The 18,016-nt window shown below is 53.2% G+C and overlaps 3 protein-coding genes across 3 annotated transcripts; 1 reads left to right on the forward strand and 2 right to left on the reverse strand.

The window, feature by feature from the left end:
- The first annotated feature begins 60 nt into the window (after positions 1 to 60).
- On the forward strand, positions 61 to 1,397 carry BO94DRAFT_567659 (Saf4/Yju2 family protein). The gene is made up of 6 exons (XM_025614641.1): positions 61 to 156; positions 228 to 290; positions 357 to 421; positions 476 to 861; positions 891 to 1,006; positions 1,063 to 1,397. The coding sequence occupies exons 1-6, from the start codon at positions 134 to 136 to the stop codon at positions 1,193 to 1,195; spliced, it is 786 nt and encodes a 261-aa protein (XP_025465290.1). The 5' UTR covers positions 61 to 133; the 3' UTR covers positions 1,196 to 1,397.
- On the reverse strand, positions 1,369 to 13,737 carry BO94DRAFT_537308 (histone acetyltransferase TRA1). The gene is made up of 4 exons (XM_025612238.1): positions 13,345 to 13,737; positions 13,077 to 13,234; positions 2,271 to 13,004; positions 1,369 to 2,222 (listed from the first exon to the last, which is right to left on the reverse strand). The coding sequence occupies exons 1-4, from the start codon at positions 13,436 to 13,438 to the stop codon at positions 1,539 to 1,541; spliced, it is 11,670 nt and encodes a 3,889-aa protein (XP_025465291.1). The 5' UTR covers positions 13,439 to 13,737; the 3' UTR covers positions 1,369 to 1,538.
- Positions 13,738 to 14,713: 976 nt separating this feature from the next.
- On the reverse strand, positions 14,714 to 17,154 carry BO94DRAFT_470943 (protein phosphatase 2A regulatory subunit RTS1; the record flags this gene model as incomplete). Its single annotated transcript, XM_025608358.1, has 8 exons — positions 14,714 to 15,074; positions 15,127 to 15,254; positions 15,313 to 15,483; positions 15,542 to 15,895; positions 15,962 to 16,564; positions 16,674 to 16,735; positions 16,793 to 17,009; positions 17,131 to 17,154. The coding sequence occupies 8 exons, from the start codon at positions 17,152 to 17,154 to the stop codon at positions 14,714 to 14,716; spliced, it is 1,920 nt and encodes a 639-aa protein (XP_025465292.1).
- Between the last annotated feature and the right edge of the window lie 862 nt (positions 17,155 to 18,016).

An 18,016-nucleotide genomic window follows, 5' to 3' on the forward strand; every position in this document is an offset into this window, starting at 1 on the left:
AGTCACATGACATTATCAATCGCATCGGATCGCATCGCCTCCATCCTAACAACTTCAGTCCCCATACTTCTTCACCTCACTTCCTCGCCCAACACAACTTCCCTAACCAAAGATCTCCAGCTGAACCGCCATCATGTCCGAGCGAAAGGTCCTCACGTACGTCCATCCCACCCCATCCCCTCCCCCCATCCAAAAGAAACGCAACTAACCTCATATCCAAACCACAGCAAATACTACCCCCCGGACTTCGATCCCAGTGCTATCACACGCACACCGAAACACCTAAGACAGTACGTCCCTCCCTCCCTCCACCCCAAATTCCCAGACATACGAAACAAAACACTAATATCTCCAAGACAAGGACCAAAAGTAATCACCGTTCGTCTCATGGCACCTTTCTCCATGAAGTGTACGAAATGCGGTACGTCCATCCCCCCTCCCCCCCCCCCCCAAACCCCCAACTAATAAAAAACAGGCGAATTCATCTACAAAGGCCGAAAATTCAACGCCCGAAAAGAAACCACCGCCGAGAAATACTTCTCCATCCCCATCTACCGCTTCTACATCCGATGCACGCGCTGCAGCGGAGAAATTACCTTCCTGACAGATCCCAAGAACATGGATTATCGGGCTGAAAAGGGGGCGAAACGAAACTTCGAGCCATGGAGGGATAGTTCGAAGAATGATAATGCGGATGAGACGGAGCAGGAGATATTGGATCGGTTGGAGCGGGAGGAGGGCGAGGAGGCGGAGCAGATGGAGAGGGATAAGATGGCGGAGTTGGAGGAGAAGATGTTGGATTCGAAGAGGGAGATGGCGATTGCGGATGCGTTGGATGAGATTCGGACGAGGAATGCGAGGGTGGAGAGGGCGGGGGAGGGGGGGTGGAGGGGGCGCTGGTGGGGGTGAGGGAGGAGAGGGATGAGGAGGCGGAGAGGGTCGAGAGGGAGATTGAGGAGGCGGCTAGGAGGGCGTTTATGACGGAGGAGGGGGAGAGGGTTAAGAGGTTGGTTGAAGAGGAGGGGGAGAGCCGGAGAGGGAGAGGGAGGGAAAGGGGGTGAGTGCTGGGAATGGGAATGGAGGGGAGATGATGCCGCCTCCGGCGCCGCCTTCGTTTGCGAGGGTCAAAAAGGCGAAGAAGCCCGTTGTGAGTAGTCTGGGTATTAAGAAGAAGGCCAAGCCGTCGTTGGTATAGTTTACCTCGGGGTATGGGTTGGTTGCTGATTGCAGGGTGGCGTTCGGTTCATTAGCAGGAGTTAACATACGGGCATGACTATGGATACATGAACCAATTTATTTGGTGTTGGTTCCGTTTATCTCATAAGTACGGACGGACTCTACGGCATAGCCACAAGGAAAGGAATATTGAACAGCTCATATTAAATATCATACACCAGAAATGCATATAGCAATAAACAGTAGCAAATAGCAAGTAGCAGTCCTAATCGATCCCATATTCCCCAGAGCGCCACGCTAGAATGAAACTACCTGGCTGAAGCCCCAGCCGAACAAACGCCAAATACAGGAAAACAACGGCTTTACAGGTACGGCATCCAGAGTGCATCACAGGCAGCCAGATGCTGCGGGTTCACCGCCTTGGAGATCAAATCAATGGTGGTTTGATTGGCGGGCAGGTTACCCTCCGGCGGACTGGCAAGGCTGACGGCCCGGTTGACGATGACGTCGCTGTTGTTGTACACGAGGTCACGCAGCTGCGGCGGTCCCAGGGGCGCCCGATGCTGTGCCGTCGCCCAGAACATCATCTCGTCGCGAACGAACACGCTGAGCTGCTGCTCCAATTCGTGTCGCGGCTCCGTGAGGCAGCGGGCAATCGCCATCAACGCGCACGCAAACAGCCCCTCCGTGGCGATCGGTCCCAGCAAAGTCTGGATGTTGGGCGTGAAGCGGAACGGCACCTGCTCGGGGTTGTAGAAGAATGCCTTGGTCGGGTTGATCGTAGGGATCAGCTCCGAGCCCCAGATGTCACCGGTCAACCGCGAAATCAGAATCTTGTTGGGGTACCGGTTGCCCATGTGCATCACGTAGGTCATGAACGCAATCGCCGCATATTGATAGGCAAACTGCCGCCGGAACAGCCAGAAGTCCGCAAAGTTCGGGTACATCCGCTGGAAGTAGTCCAGCACAATTGTGCTAGGAACCCACTTCTCCTGGATCGCTGTGAGCATCTCGGTCCGCAGGACCTGCTGCTGATCGTTGGTGCGCTGTGAGACGTTAGTGGGATGCTTCATGGTCCGGTCCAGATCACTTACGTTCTGTTTCGTTTCAGCCAGCGACCGCATCTTCTCCATCGTAAACATGACCGGCTCGTCCTTATTGATGCCAACCCGTCGGCAATAGTCCTCGTAGATGCCCTGCATGGAAATGTAGGATGGGTCATCCCGGACCAGGCGGATGTGAGGCGCCAGTGGGACCATGAGCGGCAGATGGAAGTACAGGTTGCGACGCCGACTTTCCTTGCGTTTGCCCAATAACCCGTTGAAAATGCGGAACAGCTGCAGGATGCGTTCCTCACGTCGGCAGTGCCGGGCGGCGGGATGCTGGACGGCAAATGGATGCACACTACCGTCGTGGCCGCGGATCTTCAGGCGACGGTGGCAGACTCCGATACCGCGCACCAGATCGATATCGGGCAAGAAGCGATCGATGCGCACGAAATCCTGGTTCTTGTCCTTGTGCAGAAGATACTGGCCCGGCACCTCCACTTCATCAAACTTGAGGAAGCGGAACTCACTCAGGTGCGGAGAATACGTCTCCAAGAATTGTGACTGAGGCCGGCGGTCGAGTTTCTCTTCGAACTTGTCACGCCAACGACGCAGCTTCTGGATGTACTCGTACATAGTGGGCTTCTTAACCACAAAGTCTGCCTCGAAGGACTTGCGGATGTGCGCAGGAAGGATGGTCTCGGCAAAGCGCGTGATATTGGCTTCGGTCGCAGGAGGCAGCTTGAAGTCTTGCGCATAAGAGCCTGGCATGCGGCCAACGTACGCCAACCCATCGTTCAGCAGCGCAACAATAAGACGGTAGGCATCCTCGTCCGGTGGGCATTTGAAATTCTTGTGGATCTGGTCGACCATGGTCTCCATTGACAAAGCCAGCAAAGGGAAAGCGGTCTTGAGGCCAGACATGATCTCGTCCGAGTACTCCCAGGGCTTCTTGAGCGGCTCCTTCTCGACTTCCGCACCAGCAGCATTCTGGTTCGGTTGGGCCACTCCATTTTGTCCGGGAACTTGCAGAAGGCCTTGCTGGCCTTGTGGCTGAATCTGGGGCTGTCCTTGGTTGGGAACTTGTCCTTGACCAGGAGCTTGGACCTGACCCTGGCCTTGAACAGGGGTCTGCTGTGGTCCGTTTTGGTTGTTAACCTGGCCTGCGTTCGGGACCTGGCCTGGCGTTGTTTGTGGTTGGGGCTGAGCCTGGTTCTGTACAGCCTGTTGGCCACTTGGGGCGGGCACAGAAGTCGGAGGACTGGGGTTGGCTGATTGCGAGTTCTGCAGAGGGGAGGCGGTTGCTGGCGAAGCCTTGGGACGCGGAGAAGCCTGCTGCTGCTGTTGCTGCTGCTGCTGCCTGACCCGATTAAGTTTCTCCTGCTTCTGGTCGTGCTGCTTCTTAATATTGAGCATATCTTCCCGGTTCGTGCGAAGCAGGAAGAACAAGGCTTGTGGGAACAGCTTCGCAATCTTGACCAGAACAGCCTTGCACAAACGAGCTTCGCGGTGCGACAAGCTGGTAAGGAGTTGTGGTATGTACGTAATCCAATACCAAACCGGAGTATCTCCCTTGAAACTTTCAAATGCACGCGCAATCTGCCCTTCTTCGTTGTCCAGGCTAAGAAGCCAGAGGATCCGACTGAGCAGCTTTCTCGACTTCGCGTTCTTGTATAGACCGGCAGCCTCCAGGTAGCAGCTGACGGCGTTGCTGGCGAGCTCGTAGTCCGTGGGGTCAGCCTTGAACCGTTGATCACTGTACTGTCCCCACTCCGACCAGGCTTTGGCGAGTCTCAACTCGTAGTAGAGGGCCACACCAAATGCCTCGTTCGCCTCATTGACATGGTTGAGTTTGGCAAGGAACATACCCTTGAGGGTGTAAAACTCGGCTTTTTGCTGAGCACCAAAGTAGTTGAGATTCGTGTTGTTGATGACATCTAATCCACTGTTCAACTCCTTGGGATTCTGGTAGTGGCACTTGGCTTGTTCTCTCAGCTTCAAGAAAGCTTCCTGAATCTCAATGTTCGGAAGGGTGTAGATACGGCTGAGCTGGTTGATGCACACTTCGGGCATTTGGTGCTTGCGAGCAACATGGGCGAAGCGGTTGATGATCCACGCTGTCTCGTGGTAGCCTCGATAAGCATACGAATTGCTCGCCACATTGTTCGTCTGCGGGGGCAGAAGACTCAGGTATGTCGCATTGATGAGCTGGAAGATGTGCTGTCGCCACGTAACAAGGTCTTGCCAGGCGTTGATATCGTCCCAGAGGTTGGGCAGACGATCTCTCCAGGTCCCCAAGAGCAGCTTCAACTCCGCGGACTTGGTATCGAGGTTACGCTCGTTGGTCTGCGAAAGACTGGCGCAAATATGGCTGGCATCATGAAGCTCTACCAGCAGTTGGAAGTGCTGCAGGATTGGGATATGGGCGTTCGTAATCCTCTTCGGAAGCTGAAGCCACTTCCGGATGGAGAGTTGAATTGACTCATCGCAGACACCGTTGAACTCTTGGATGTTCTCCTTCTTGATGTGGAATTGAAGCAGCGCCATGAACGCCTGGAAAAAGGTGCGTCTGGGAGTTGGCGCGTCGGAAACAGACTTGATGAGAGATTCGAGCTGCTCTCGGCTGCCCTCGCTCTGCCAGTTCTCAATGTTCCTCCAAGCCGACTCCAAGAGAAGATCGTTCAGATTCTCGTGCTTGGCAAAGTCGCTGAGGATCTCCCATTGTTGCAACTTCTGTGCGCAGATGAGCCAATGGTCCTCCCAGAGGTAATATTCGCCCTGCGAGAACGGCATGGCTCCGGAGCGAGCCTTGATCTGAGCATTCTCATAGAGCTGCTGAGCCTTGTCCCACATTCCCTGTTGTTCATAAGAAAGAGCGGCGTTGGTCTCCACGAACTTGCAACGGCGTCGCCAAGTACCGTAGAAAAAGTCATCTTCCTGCAACCCTGCGTAAACCTCCACCAAAGCATCAAGGTTGCTCTCGCGCACCGTAGGTGTATCAATGATAGGGCTGATGGCAGTCTCCTCGAGATACGTGGCAGCCGTATACCACGCATCGTAAGTTCGGCTGAGATACTTCATCACATGCGGGGGGATCTTGAAGCGGGGCGTAGCGCGCACCACGCCCTCAAGTAGAGCTTGGACGACGTTCGGCCTCTTGTCAAGTTGTCTTTGGTGGTATTCACGCGTGATAAGAGTGACCATGCCCTTTTCCAGATCGATGCGGTCTTCCTTGGAAAGAGTAGACCAGAAGATGGGGAACAGGGTCGTCCAGAGTTTGTATGACACATTGGGGTCGGTGTGTTGGAGTTGACACAGTGGCTCGATCAAGTCACGCGCTTTAACGTCGCCAATTTCACCTATGAACCGCTTGCGCTCAGATACAAAGGCTTCCAGTTGAATGTCCACCATAACGTCCGCCTTCCTTGCGTCCTTGTCGGCATTGCCATAGAGGAAAGACACGGGGTAGACAGTGAAGTCATCAGGGTGCAACCTCACCGAGGAACCCATATCAACGCAGCCCAGGACCAGATGAGCGGCCTGCGCCAGCCAGAATGAGTCTGCCAGGGTGTCCCAGTTCTGACAAGTCAACACGTAACTGAGACGGGAGCTAGCCAAACGGGTCAAACTGCGGTCAAAGATGTTCATAAAGCGATTCCGCATCTCAACGTCCTGTGCTCTAGTTCCGATCAAGAAAGCGTGCTCCAGCCGGACCGTTAGTTCCGTTCGAGTTATCTTCGAATCCTCGTAAATCCTGATAACAAGATCGAGGAACTTCTTCAACATGGTCTGGTCCTGTCGCGATTCGAACAGCAACATCTTGTGCAAGACAGCAGTCTTTTCTTTAAGCGTGGGCCACGACTCGGTCGAGTGGAAAATCCAGCTCTCAACCATACCCAACACTTTGCTGCAAAGCTTGATGTTCTGGGACCGCTCAACCAACTGCGCCAAGACGCTCAGGAAAGGACGTCTCTGCTCTCCAAGGTGAGACATGCGTACAGAGATCAGCTCGATGGTCTTGAAGATCAGATCCACACCAAGCTCATATTCTTGCTGGTCTGGGACCCCTTCCGGAGGCTTGGTTCCTGGAGTATACTGTCCTTGGTTGGCAGTGGAAGCTGCAACATGTTCTTTGGCCAATTTCTGCGAGAAGGCTTTCATAACTTGGGGGATATGGGTGTCCATCTCAGCCGGTTTGTTCTTGGAAAGAGTCCAGAGAACATTCAGACTAGAAACATGGTTGTTGCTCGATAGAGTTTCAGTAGCAATGGCCGACAGGTAGGTGACGAACTCAGACGGCGAGTTCTCAACGTCCATAGCATCCTCCTCTTCGGGTTGATCGTCCGGAAGAGCATCCAAGACCCGTCTGACAGGAGGCAAAAGCTTGGGAGAGATATCGATCTCATCCTCTTCCCCATGCAGGCAGTCCTGAATTTCCGGATTGTCCGAACGCAAGGGCTTCTCAAAAAGCTTCTGGATGAGTGGCAAGCGCGCCATGATCCAGTCATCCGGCTTGGAAGCTAGGAGCACTCGTACGACCTGCAAAGCATTCACCATGCTAGTAACATGCTTCTCTTCAGGCTTGTCCGCCTTCTCGCCCGCAAGAATCGGCTCTGTGACCTTTTGGTACAGTTCAATGTCCAAGTCGGCCCAGTATTCTTGAGATAAAAGGTTCCTCAGCAGATGCACAGCCTTTTTGACCATATCACCCGTGGGCACTGGCGCAGGCTGCGGCACCTTGGAAGAGGGAAGCTCGCGGATTCGAGAAGCAGGAACTGGATACCTCTCTGCGATTGTCGTGATGAAGGAGATAAGATACTTAGTCAGCGCAGCACGCAGATCCTGAGGGACCAAATAGTCCCGTGACGATCCAGTTGCAGGCGAAGGAGAGGCAGTGCTCTGAGCTTCCTCCAATTTGCGCTTCTTGGTATTTGGGGAATCATGAACGCCGTTGGGCATCGGGGTAGAGCTAGCTTTAACACGCTTTTCCTCCCAGTGCCAGATGAGACTAATTAGGTTGAGCGCCAGCTTCTTGCTTTCGTTGGAAGAACTCATAGGGGAAGCAATCTTGATAAGGGATGGGACAATAAGAGGAACGAAATGCTCCCTAGAGTCATAAAAGAGGTCCGGCTGCCTCACGAGAAATTGGAAGATGCACATAACTTGTTGCAGGTTCGCCGTTTCTTCGGCCAGGATGCGTCGAGGCCACTTAGCCCACAGAGGGTACCGTGGATCTTGTACCTGAGCGTTGTTGTTTGCCATGTAGGTCCTAGTGGGTAATACAGGTGCTAAAACATCAAGAGCCTGAGTCACAAGAGCTTTGCCCTCGTTCTGGTGTGCTCTCAGCAGAGCCACGTAGACCTGCACCACGATCTTGAAAGGTGTCTCGTAATGCGCGATGAAGTAGCTGATGAGGACGTAAGCCCCGTACTTGTTGATGATGTCTTCAAGTCGGATGTAATTCCAGGCGAACTTGATGATGTCCTTGCGTGAATCCTGCACGGTTTGATGATGATACTTGATCAACAAAGCAGAGAGCTGCAGGAGTTCCATGCGCGAGTGGTCAACACCGGCCTGGTTCGATTCCTCGCTCAGATCAGCCAGCTGGGGCTTCCACAAGCGGCTCTGGATGAACTCAGTCATGCTCTTGTCCATTAGCTTAGGACTGTTGGGCGGGCTATTCCACGTTGTCTGAACGTCCATGGCAAAGATAGGGTTGACCAGGTGACGGAAGGCGTATGTCTTCATCTTCTGGGAACATGCTCGCTGGCTGTAGAGGTCCAGGCACCGCATAATCACGGAGCGACGGTAGTCGATAGATTCATTTGTGATGATATGACGGAAAATGAACTTCGGGAACGAGAGCGTCCGTTTCAGTTCATCCGCAGACAGGCCGTCCATGACCTCGAACAGGAAGTCCAGATCTTGCACAGATTCTGTGAGATACTTGGTGAAGATATCCATCAATTGGTCCTCTGCTTGTTCGACTCTCAGCCGCTCGTTGGCTGGCAGCTTATCGTTACGCAGCTTCTTCTCCAGGTCGCGACCCGAGCTCAAGAGCTTAGTCCTCAGATCCGCATGTGAGACCAACCAGCGCTTGGTAGCATCATACATACAAATGGAGTGGGCCACGTAGATACCGTTGATGGCGGCAGTGTTCTTGCCATCCGTGGATTCTTGTCCGAAAGCAGCATTCATGAAACTCTCAGTGTCCGCAACTACCGCAGAACGAAGCGCCTCGCTTTCTGGATCTGCCAAGACTTGACCAAAGAATCGTCCAAATCGCTCGTCCTTGAAACGACTCTGGAAAAAGGTCAAGCTATCTTTGGGATACCGATTAAGATACTTGACCAAAGGCTTCCGGAAAGGACTATTGGACGTCCTGCGGAGCTTGTCTTCGAGGTCCAACACTTTGTTCACCAGGTGCTCCATGAAAGAAGTTGCAGCCGGTGGCAGGAGGTGAAAGATGTTGAAGATGGCGGCAACGATCTTCATCGGCGGACTTTGCTCAACGAGGCTGAAGGACACTTTCTGCAGGACTGCATCATCTGCAATGACTTTCATGTGGTCCAGAAGACGAGCTCCAATTTCCACCTTGAAGTAATTGGTGAGCAATGTCAGCAACCGCGCAAGACCGTCAAGCCCCGCAACGCTCAACCGCTTGGGATCCTGCAAGTTCATCAGAATAGGGCGAAGACCATTTTGGAGCAAGTCTTTCGGCAACTTGTTCGTCTGTGTGAGCACGTCCCGAAGACCCGCATTGGCGGCCTCAATAACCTCGGGCGACCGCGAATACAGTGACTTGAAGAATACAGAGATGATGCGTGCGCGGCTCGTGTTCTGTGGAGTATTGCCGAACTCCTGGAAGCTCATGGCCATTGACAGGAGACGGAGACAAGCGACACGCAGATTGACAATCATCTCCGCATTCTTGAACTCGTTTGGCTTGGAGGCGAGAGACTCGTCATCAGCATCAGCCAAAGCAAGAGACTCCAGCATCAACCGGTTGAGTGGATCATTGAAAGTCACAATATTGTTATGAAGGCTCAAGCAGTACGTGATGGCGTCGATGAAGCCGATCTGCGTGGGGAATGGCAGGGCACGGAGCGGCTTGTTAAAGATGGACTGCAAGAGGCGGTCCTTCACTGGCAGGATGAGCTCATGTACCTGACAACCCAGCACCTGAGCAATGGTGGAGAAGCTGCGGCGCGAAGCCTCGCGGACCTGCTTGTTCATATGTGAGAGTTCGTAGACGAAGTGACCACACAAAGAATACATGCGACTCTTCTCGTTCTTCAGGTCATCCAAAGACAGGCTCTTGCAGCATCGGCGCAGGATGAGATCCAGCGTCTCCTGCGCCCTAATTCGCGTGCTGGCCGGTAAGTCACAGGGCGTATCCTTGATGACATACATCAATGCTCTAACAAATTCAACTTGCTTGTCCAGAAGCCATGAATCCCCCAGGTCCAGCTTCGTCGCAAAGATATGGATGCCGAGACTACCCCCAGCCTTAGTAAACCACTCTTCGCTATGACAGCTGTGGCAGAACACACGGCCAAGATGCTGGAAAAATGGTAGCTTTGCGACGCGCTCGGGAGTTCCGAAGATGATACCGGCCGCATCCTTCATGACCTGCATTGCTGCCTGAGCACCATCCCGGACCTCAGCGTTATCAGATGACAAGGATTCGACCAAAGCTTCGGCCAGGACCCGTGAGTCAAGATACACCGGGCCTTCACCATTGCTGACATCGAAAGGCCTGCGAGTGTGTCTCGCTTGGGCAAGAGCACGTCCAACTTCCACAACAGCAAAGTGTTTACACACATCAGCCACGAAGGCGCTTGCAGTCTGCTCAAGCTCTGGGATGGTGGTCGCGAAGATACAAGCTTTGAGGAGTTTCTTCATTGAGCCCTCCTGGGTCAGCTTCTTAGTGATGGAACTGGACCGCTCCGATCGCTCGAGGATGTCGGGCATAGCCGTGGTCTTGCTCTCGAAAAGATCGTTCGCGTGTAGACGTATGAGGGATGCCAGGTCCTCCGGGAGATTCTCGGATCCAATGTAGAGCTTCAGCTGCGACGAAAGCATCCGGAAGGCCTGTTGCTTGTAGTAGATATCCGATGATTTAGCCGTGGGTGTCTTATTGGCTTCCATCAACTTTCCAATTGCCAAGTCGACGCCGATCTCCACAGGGAAAGGCCGCTTCTCGCTCGGTCCGACAAGCTTGATATCGAAACTCGGCGTGTCATCGGCGAATTGCTCGAAGGAAAGATCAGGAGGGTGGTTCAGGAACTTTCTGTTGCGACCGCCAAGCTTGCCCAGGATTCTCATGGTCGTATGAGCGTGGAAATGATTGTATGGATGCGGCCGCAGATGGTCCCACAGCGCAGTCATCAGCTCATCCATAATGGGTGCCATGATCGGGTCCAAGTAGTCGGCTGTGAGGTTGTCGACACAAAGTTCAAGAGTCCGCAGACCTTGACCTACAAGGTCCGAATCTGCACGCAATGCCACTACAATAGGGCGCATGAGGTAGCTGAGGTGGGGCAGCAGATGGCTCAGGCGAGCAGGAACTGTGAGTGTAAGCTCGACGTAGAGATCGCGCTCTTGTGGTTTCCGGGCAGCAAGCAATAGGTTATTGAACGTTTCTAGGAGCATCTCTAGCAAAGGCAAGATTTCCTTGTATAGGAGCTCAAACCGGCCACCACCAATACTGCGGAAGAGCGACCGCAGTAGGAGGAAATAGTTCATTGGCTCCTCGGCAGTCACCGAAAGCTCTATGCACTTGGTGACAATCTTGGTAACATGAGGGTGTAGCACTTGTTCATTTTGAACGGAGAATAGTGTCACAGCCATGAAGGAAAGCTTGAACATCCTCAGCAGGATCTTTGCTTTCGTCATTTCGGAAGTGCCCACTTCATGGATCCGGTCCATAAGGTACTGCAATACCATCCCAGAGAACGCCGGGGAGGTGGCTTCGCTAGCCAGGAAGAATTGGGGCAGGTGAAGGAGGGCGCCGTGTTCAAACATAAGCTCGTGAAGGTAGGGTATCTCAGAGTGGAAGACTTCGTGGAAAGTAGCGGTATCAATGCAGTGAAACACGGTTCCGAAGCTCTCCAGGAGCTCCTTCTCTTCGCGTGACATAGGCGCGGTGTATTGGCCAGCAAGAAAGTCAAAGGGAGAGGAGTAGTTAACCTCCGGAGGGGACTGATCCACCCCATAGTACTTGAAAACACGGGCTCCTTCGTGGAACAACTTCTTGATAACCCGCACTTCCTCAGCATTGTAGCCATAAGAAACCTCGGACCAGTTGATGGGCACACTGGCCGGATCTATTTGAATGTGATCGGGGTTGCAGTTCTTGAGCTGATGGAAAATGTTCTTCAGGCCATTTATGAGGTTCTTGAACAGGAAAATGTTGTCTGACACCGGATCTCCACCGCGATCGCGAGGGTTGGAAGTCTTGATGGGAGATGCGGAGAAAATGTCGATTTCATCCCAGTCAGGCGGGTGCTCCCTTTCTGCAAGATACCTCTCCGATGAAGGTTCGAGATCCTTTCGGGTGGCCTTGTATGCTTTCGAGACCTTGACCGCATTGTCAAACTGGTAGTTCATCGACGCGAACTTGTCACCAATCGCATCTAGAATCATGACCAAGAAGTAGCGACCCTCCCGTTTGTCGTCTAGCCGGGATATTCTCTCTGCCATGTTGAGGAGCAACTTAGCACTCATAGTCTGAAAGCTGGTTCCAGGGAAGTCGTCATGAAGGTTCTTGGTGTACACCTCGACAGTTCGGCGAATCTGATCACGCGTCAAATGGTCCCGTACGTGATGAATCAAGTCAGCAAGCATGCTGTATGCCAAAGGTCTCATAGTCTCGTAAACGGTAAGGCCATCACCAATCAGGGTTCTCTCATCAAGAAGCTCGTCGATTTTCTCGAGGAATATTTTCCGGTAGTTGAAGTTGATTATGTGGCGGATGGCAACCAGGAGCTCCTTCCTCGCGCTGGACTTTTCGCGGGGACAATCTTGAAGGAGACGGACAACGACTGAGGGAAGAGTGGGGAGGAAGTCCTGCAGTTGTTGGGCATACATGCGAAGAAGATAAGCCAAGAAGCTCATCGTCTTCACTTGCGCTGTGATAAACTCGCCAAAAGCAGCTCTGTTCTTGATTTCCTTGCATACTCCGGTAAATATCGTCCCTTGAGCGGCAGCCTCCGTATGTGCCTTCTCCTGGGGCTTAGCCTGAAGCAGAAGGATACTCTTGATCAGTGGCACAAAGAGCTTCACATTCGTTGCGACAGAAGTCCGGTGGGTCTGGAAGATGGACACCACAATGATCGGACACTCGGCGAGGACCTTAAACGACTGCATGCCCTTAAGTAACACATTGTTGGCCTGTTGATCCGGCGCGAGATCCGAAACTGACGTGGCGGGGGAGCTCGGTCTGGGCGATTGGAAGGTCTGAGCCGTTGCACTTGGCGTTGAAGGCATCACGGAAGGGGTAGCTTGACTAGGTGTGTCGAAAGTATCCCGAACCACCTGCTCCATCATCTGGAACATCTCCTGAATGAGCGCGAGGAAAGGTTGCACGCGCGCGGCGGTCGCTTTCGCTTGGTTGCGCTCGAGGTCCATGATGGTCTTCATGCACAACACAGCGTTTTCCTCGTTTTCAATCCGGACCAGATCCATCAACAGGTCGACCATGTCGTCGGCGTAGGGCTCCACGTCGGGAGACGCCATTGGCAATCGATGCAGTGTCTCGAGGATACAATTCCGTAGTTTCTGGCGATAGACCTATGCATGAGTCCCCATTCCAACAACCAGGACCTGAACCAGTCACGATCCCTGACTCACCTGCTCGAAGGACAAGTTCGTGAACACGGGCTCGCCCCTCAGGATGTGCTTAAACACCGGCCATAGCTTCGACAAGAAGATTGGGTAGCTTGCGCCCGAGCATAGAGGTTCGATATTATCCCGTAATTCGACAGCAACATTCGCTCTGATTTTAATATCTATGTGCGAGAAAGCGTCAGCCCATGCTCGCAGTCAGATAGGTCTTGAAGGGCCCGATCCGAAGCTGAGGCACCTATCTCTGCATGAACGAGCAAAGACCGAAACGCACCAATCTTGTCGTCGCCCAGCTTGGTGCTGTAGATATCAATATTTCGCTCCGCGTTCCGCTCCATGTTGCCTCGGGGGCCCTCAGAGGAGGACATATTGAGCTAATGGGATTAGTGAATCGCCAGGCCGCGAGGCCGGCCTGAATCTAGAAGCCGGCACAAGCTGCTCTTATGTCGGATTCATATGCGGGTTGGTGGTGGTGGAGCTATCTCGAAGGGCTCAGAGCAGCGACGGAAGGCGCCTCATAAGATTGGAAGAGGTACAGTCGAGTCGTCAAGTCATGAATCGAGCTCGGACGGGGGAGGAGAGGAGATGGAGGAAGGGAGGGGAGGAGGAGGGGGAGGAAAGGCTCTATATAGCGGTCGGTTAAAGGAAGGGAAGGGAAGTCAAGAACATCAAGCAAAGAGTAAATGAGCGCAAACTGACGGCCTGCAAACCGACAGGAACAGAAAGCAGCAGAGCAGAACGCGGGTATCGCAGAGACCCCGAAAGAAACACTAGGCCGAAATAGGCAAAAACGGGACTTTGTTTCTCCAACCCGACACACGCGCGCCTACGATACCCAGCGGCTGTTGACGTATCACAGATTGCTGGCTCAGGGGTTTGCTCAAGGAGGCACGTGGTGACAGACAGGTACACAACGGTCTAGGGGCTACTAGGCAAGAGAGGTGGGGTTCTAGAAATGACAGGATTCTGGTTCACGGCTATGCCATAAATACTTCATGTTGTAATCTCAAGAGTCCGTCGACCTCGACGTCGACGGAGGGAAACGCCATTCGCACCCGTTTTCCAGACCCGAACACAGTTCTAATAGTCCAACTCGAACGTCCGTGCCGATGCTCGGGCTCCATGAGCCACGCGCTCGCGCAGACACAAGAATATTGAAGGCCATGTACAGAAATAAAGTAAAGTAAAAAGGGGAGGAGGCAATAAGACGCGGAAGATATGGAAAGAAGCAGACGGGAGTTCTGGCCGAATGTGGGAACCAAATAGAAACGAATACACTTTCATCGCAGCTCGTAGTCGCTATGCCATCATTGAAGGGAAATCTAACGGAAGAATGCCATCAAGCCAACCGTTACTTGGTCGAGTTGCTTCGGGACAAGATCGATACAGTAACGCCAGCACCAGCCGACCGTCGTCGATCTACACGCGGTCGAATCTCACTAGCGCTACCACTTCTTCGCCTTCGAGTATCATCAGAGGAGCCGCGGCGCCGTCTCTGGACAAAACCGACGTTTCAACGTTAGAATCACGCTTGCTGTACGATGGAAATCGGCGAATTCTTAGCAAAGACAACGGTAAAGCAAAAGTATAGGGGATTGGTTCTCAAGTGCGACAACGTCATGGGCATAACATGACCACACAACCTATTCGGGGACCTGAATACTCACCGAAGATGCCGTGCTTTCTCGAGACCGTCGCTCCGTCGTCGTGCCCGAGTCATCCAGTCTCAAAGAATGAAGTCGCTGCTGGCTCTCGCGGGTCACTGAGTCGATGTCGTCTAAGTGGACTGGAATTTCGGCAACCTGGCATTGCGGGGGCACAGTAACCCCATTCTTTCTCTCTTTGGCCCGTTCCAACACCTTCTCCCACCGGTTCTGTCGACCCATCTCACGCTCCTCAGCACTGTTCTGCCGCTCATTATAATCATGGGAACATTCGTCGAAAAGCTGGGGGTTGATCTCCATAAACATTTTCATCGCATTGTAGACCATGCTATGAATCGTTCTAAGAAAGGTTAGTCACCGCGAAAGGGGCACTTAATCGGAAATGGACGTACCTGTTCCAGTGGCCTTTGGAATTCTCGTACAACGGAGGAAACATGATCGGCAGAATGATCTCTACGTTGTCGCTAACCAGGTTACAGAAGTATTCGTTGTTCCAGAAATAAAGGGCACGCTCCGCCACCTTCACAAGAAGTTAGCGCTTCGACGTTGGATCTTGAATTGAGTTCCGGATAACAAACCTGGAAATGCGGGCTGGCGACAGATTTGGCGAGTTGCTGGAACAGAGGCACCTGAACCTTGGCGAACTCGGCCGGGTCCATAACCTCGAAGATGTCTTCCACCTCGTTCAAGTACATCACCTCCTTGGTGCTGTTGGTCTTGGGCCAGTAGCGAAGGAGACCAAGGACCACCTGTTTTTAGTCAGAATTGCCATTGAGTCACAGGAACAAGATTCGGGCCAAGTCTCACATCTTCAGTCAAAGTCGAGTCTTTCTCGAGGAACTGGACAATACAGTATGCCAATTGCGGGTGATACATGCTCAGGCTTTTGACCTTGTGAAGAGGGAGAAGTACACGAGTTAGGAAAAGTTTGTGTTCTTCCTTCAAGGGAAGAGCAAAGCCGTTGATAATGGACCCCAGGATTTCCAACAGTTCCGCAATTCCATTAAAGCGCTCCGTTTCATACGTAAACTGGAAGAAAACGTTGTTGATAGACCTGCGGATATATGATCGCAAGTTCAGGAATTTCCCATAGATACGGTGTAGGGTGGTCTTGAGGAAATCGCGCTCACGAGGGTCTTCGGAGTCAAACAGCTCCAGCAACTGTTGCGCAGTCAGTCACACAGGCTTGCGCCTCTTCGTCCGGTAAGCGCTGGCAGAATAGCATACCTGAAGCACAAAGTGATGGTCGATATATGCCTTGGCGATGTTCGTATTGAAGTCCTGACTTTCGATGAAGCGCAAGAAAAACTCATACACCACCTGAATATGGGGCCATGCGACTTCTAGCACCGGTTCGTCCTCCTCGGGGTCAAACGCTTCTCCTTGAGGAGTTACCGGAGGCGGGATTGGTCGGAAAAGATTCTTGGCGAACATCTCAACGACCCGAGGGTACATGGGTTCCGTGATGACCGAGCGATTGTTGGCGATATAGTCTAGTAGTTCATGGAGTGCCAGTCTCTTAATTTCCTTGGATTTCATGTCGGCAGTGGGGTCATTGAAGTCGAAGATAATGTTGCACTGGTCGATCTTTTGCATGAAAAGGGATTGGCGACGATGGGGAGGGACCTCGTGGAAACTCTCCAGCTTCTCCAGCTCTCTCTGGCGCTGATCGGAAATATCGAATCGCGACGAATGCTGGCGCTTGGGGGTTCGGATTCCTTCAGACATATCCTTGGGTGTCGTCTGCAGTCGATCAAAGACATGGGACTTCCTGGGAGGGGCCAGGTCTCCTGGCATGGTCTCGGCGGCTCCGGGGGGAGGAGGGACATGCTATTCGGAAACAAGGGTCAGCATCGATCAGAAGACCGATAGGATCTATCACCAGGCCCTATCTAGAGGGACCATGGCATAGCCGCTTCAATAAGAAAGACAAGCTCACCGGTGCGCTCGGACTGATCACGACACTTGGAGCCATCGGCTGTCCCTGCTTGGTAGGAGTTCCTGGGCCACCGTTACTCACGGGTTGACCAACCATGGCTCCGCCGATATAGTACTGACCAGGAGGATACATTCCCGGCTGCGAGCCATTGTCCGGCGACTTTCCCCTGGTATCATTCACGGACGTGGTGGACGAGGTCGGGGTGCCCTGGTTAGGGGAAGCGGACTGCTGTCCATGGTTGGCTTGCAGGGTTGCTTGGTTCTGGGACGACGAATGGGAGGAATCTTTCTTTTTCGATGACTTGTTGGCGTCTTTTGCCCTCGACAACTGCTCATGCTAGGGAACTTAGCCAGCGTTCAGGGGGGGAGAGGGGGGGGGGCCGTTGTCGAGGAGAGCTGATCATCCGCAGGAGAAGGCGGGGAAAAGAGTAGGGGGCGGACGTCGATAGGGAACTCACCACTCTCTGTCTGAAACCCTTCATTGTCGCGACTAATCGTAAAGCCACATGTACTCGGTCTCGGGTCTCGATGCCAGTGCAGCAAGATGCCGCACACTAGCAGGAGGGATAGGGCGTTGTACAGCGCGGGGGCAGTTCAGGAGAGCCACGTCGGGATTTGTTTATGTCGGCCTGGAAATGACCACATGAGCATTTCCAACCACAACGCAGCCTAGCATAGCGCTCGGATCGGAATGATGGAAGACAGAAAGATCCAGGGGCAGGCCTTGCCTCGAAAAATCGCAGGGGCGGGATAGAACCAAATAAAAAGAAGAGAGAATAAGAGGGGTGGAAATGGTGGAAACCAGCCAACACCAGCACCGGGGGGAGGCGGTAGGAGGTCCCAAAAGAACAAGCGGATGATGGAAGTGTACCACCAGAAGGGGGTTCAGGGAGGACAAGGGGAGGGGGGAAACCAAGACAAGAACGGGTTCCAGAGGCGCAAGAGGAACAGGAAACTATAGCTGCAGGACTTACCTCAGAGAAGTTCAGGTCGAGACGATTGGGGAGAGGGTGTGGGAGGGAGGAGGATCTCTCAGACAGGCACGCTCACTCTTTGGCGCGAACGGAGAACGGAGCGGTATAGGGAGCAGCCAACGGTAAGTCAGTCGGTCTGGTCTGCTGGAGGCGATCGTCTTTCCGTGTCGCTTAGCGGCTGGCCGGGAAGCGGGGTGCAATCATCAGTGAGCCCCGGGGGAGAATTGCCTCGCTGTGCTGTTGGGCACGGTCGCAGTCCACGAGGGACTCGATGGCGGATGCCGAACGGTTGTTAACGGGTCCAATAGTCGAGTCCCGACAAGGATGGGCCGCCAGATTTGAGCTGTCTCACGATGAAGCTTGAGGAAAT

Source organism: Aspergillus sclerotioniger (assembly GCF_003184525.1).
Source record: "Aspergillus sclerotioniger CBS 115572 chromosome Unknown BO94scaffold_22, whole genome shotgun sequence".
Lineage (NCBI taxonomy): Eukaryota > Fungi > Ascomycota > Eurotiomycetes > Eurotiales > Aspergillaceae > Aspergillus > Aspergillus sclerotioniger.

Coding starts and splice junctions, on each gene's coding strand:
- BO94DRAFT_567659 (XM_025614641.1), top strand. CDS start 134: ATGTCCGAGCGAAAGGTCCTCAC. Junction 862..890: donor TTCGGACGAGGAATGCGAGG/GTGGAGAGGGCG, acceptor GGGGGGGTGGAG/GGGGCGCTGGTGGGGGTGAG. Junction 1,007..1,062: donor GAGGGGGAGAGGGTTAAGAG/GTTGGTTGAAGA, acceptor AAAGGGGGTGAG/TGCTGGGAATGGGAATGGAG.
- BO94DRAFT_537308 (XM_025612238.1), bottom strand. CDS start 13,438: ATGTCCTCCTCTGAGGGCCCCCGAGGCAACATGGAGCGGAACGCGGAG. Junction 13,235..13,344: donor GCTGGGCGACGACAAGATTG/GTGCGTTTCGGT, acceptor TCTCGCACATAG/ATATTAAAATCAGAGCGAAT. Junction 2,223..2,270: donor TGGCTGAAACGAAACAGAAC/GTAAGTGATCTG, acceptor AACGTCTCACAG/CGCACCAACGATCAGCAGCA.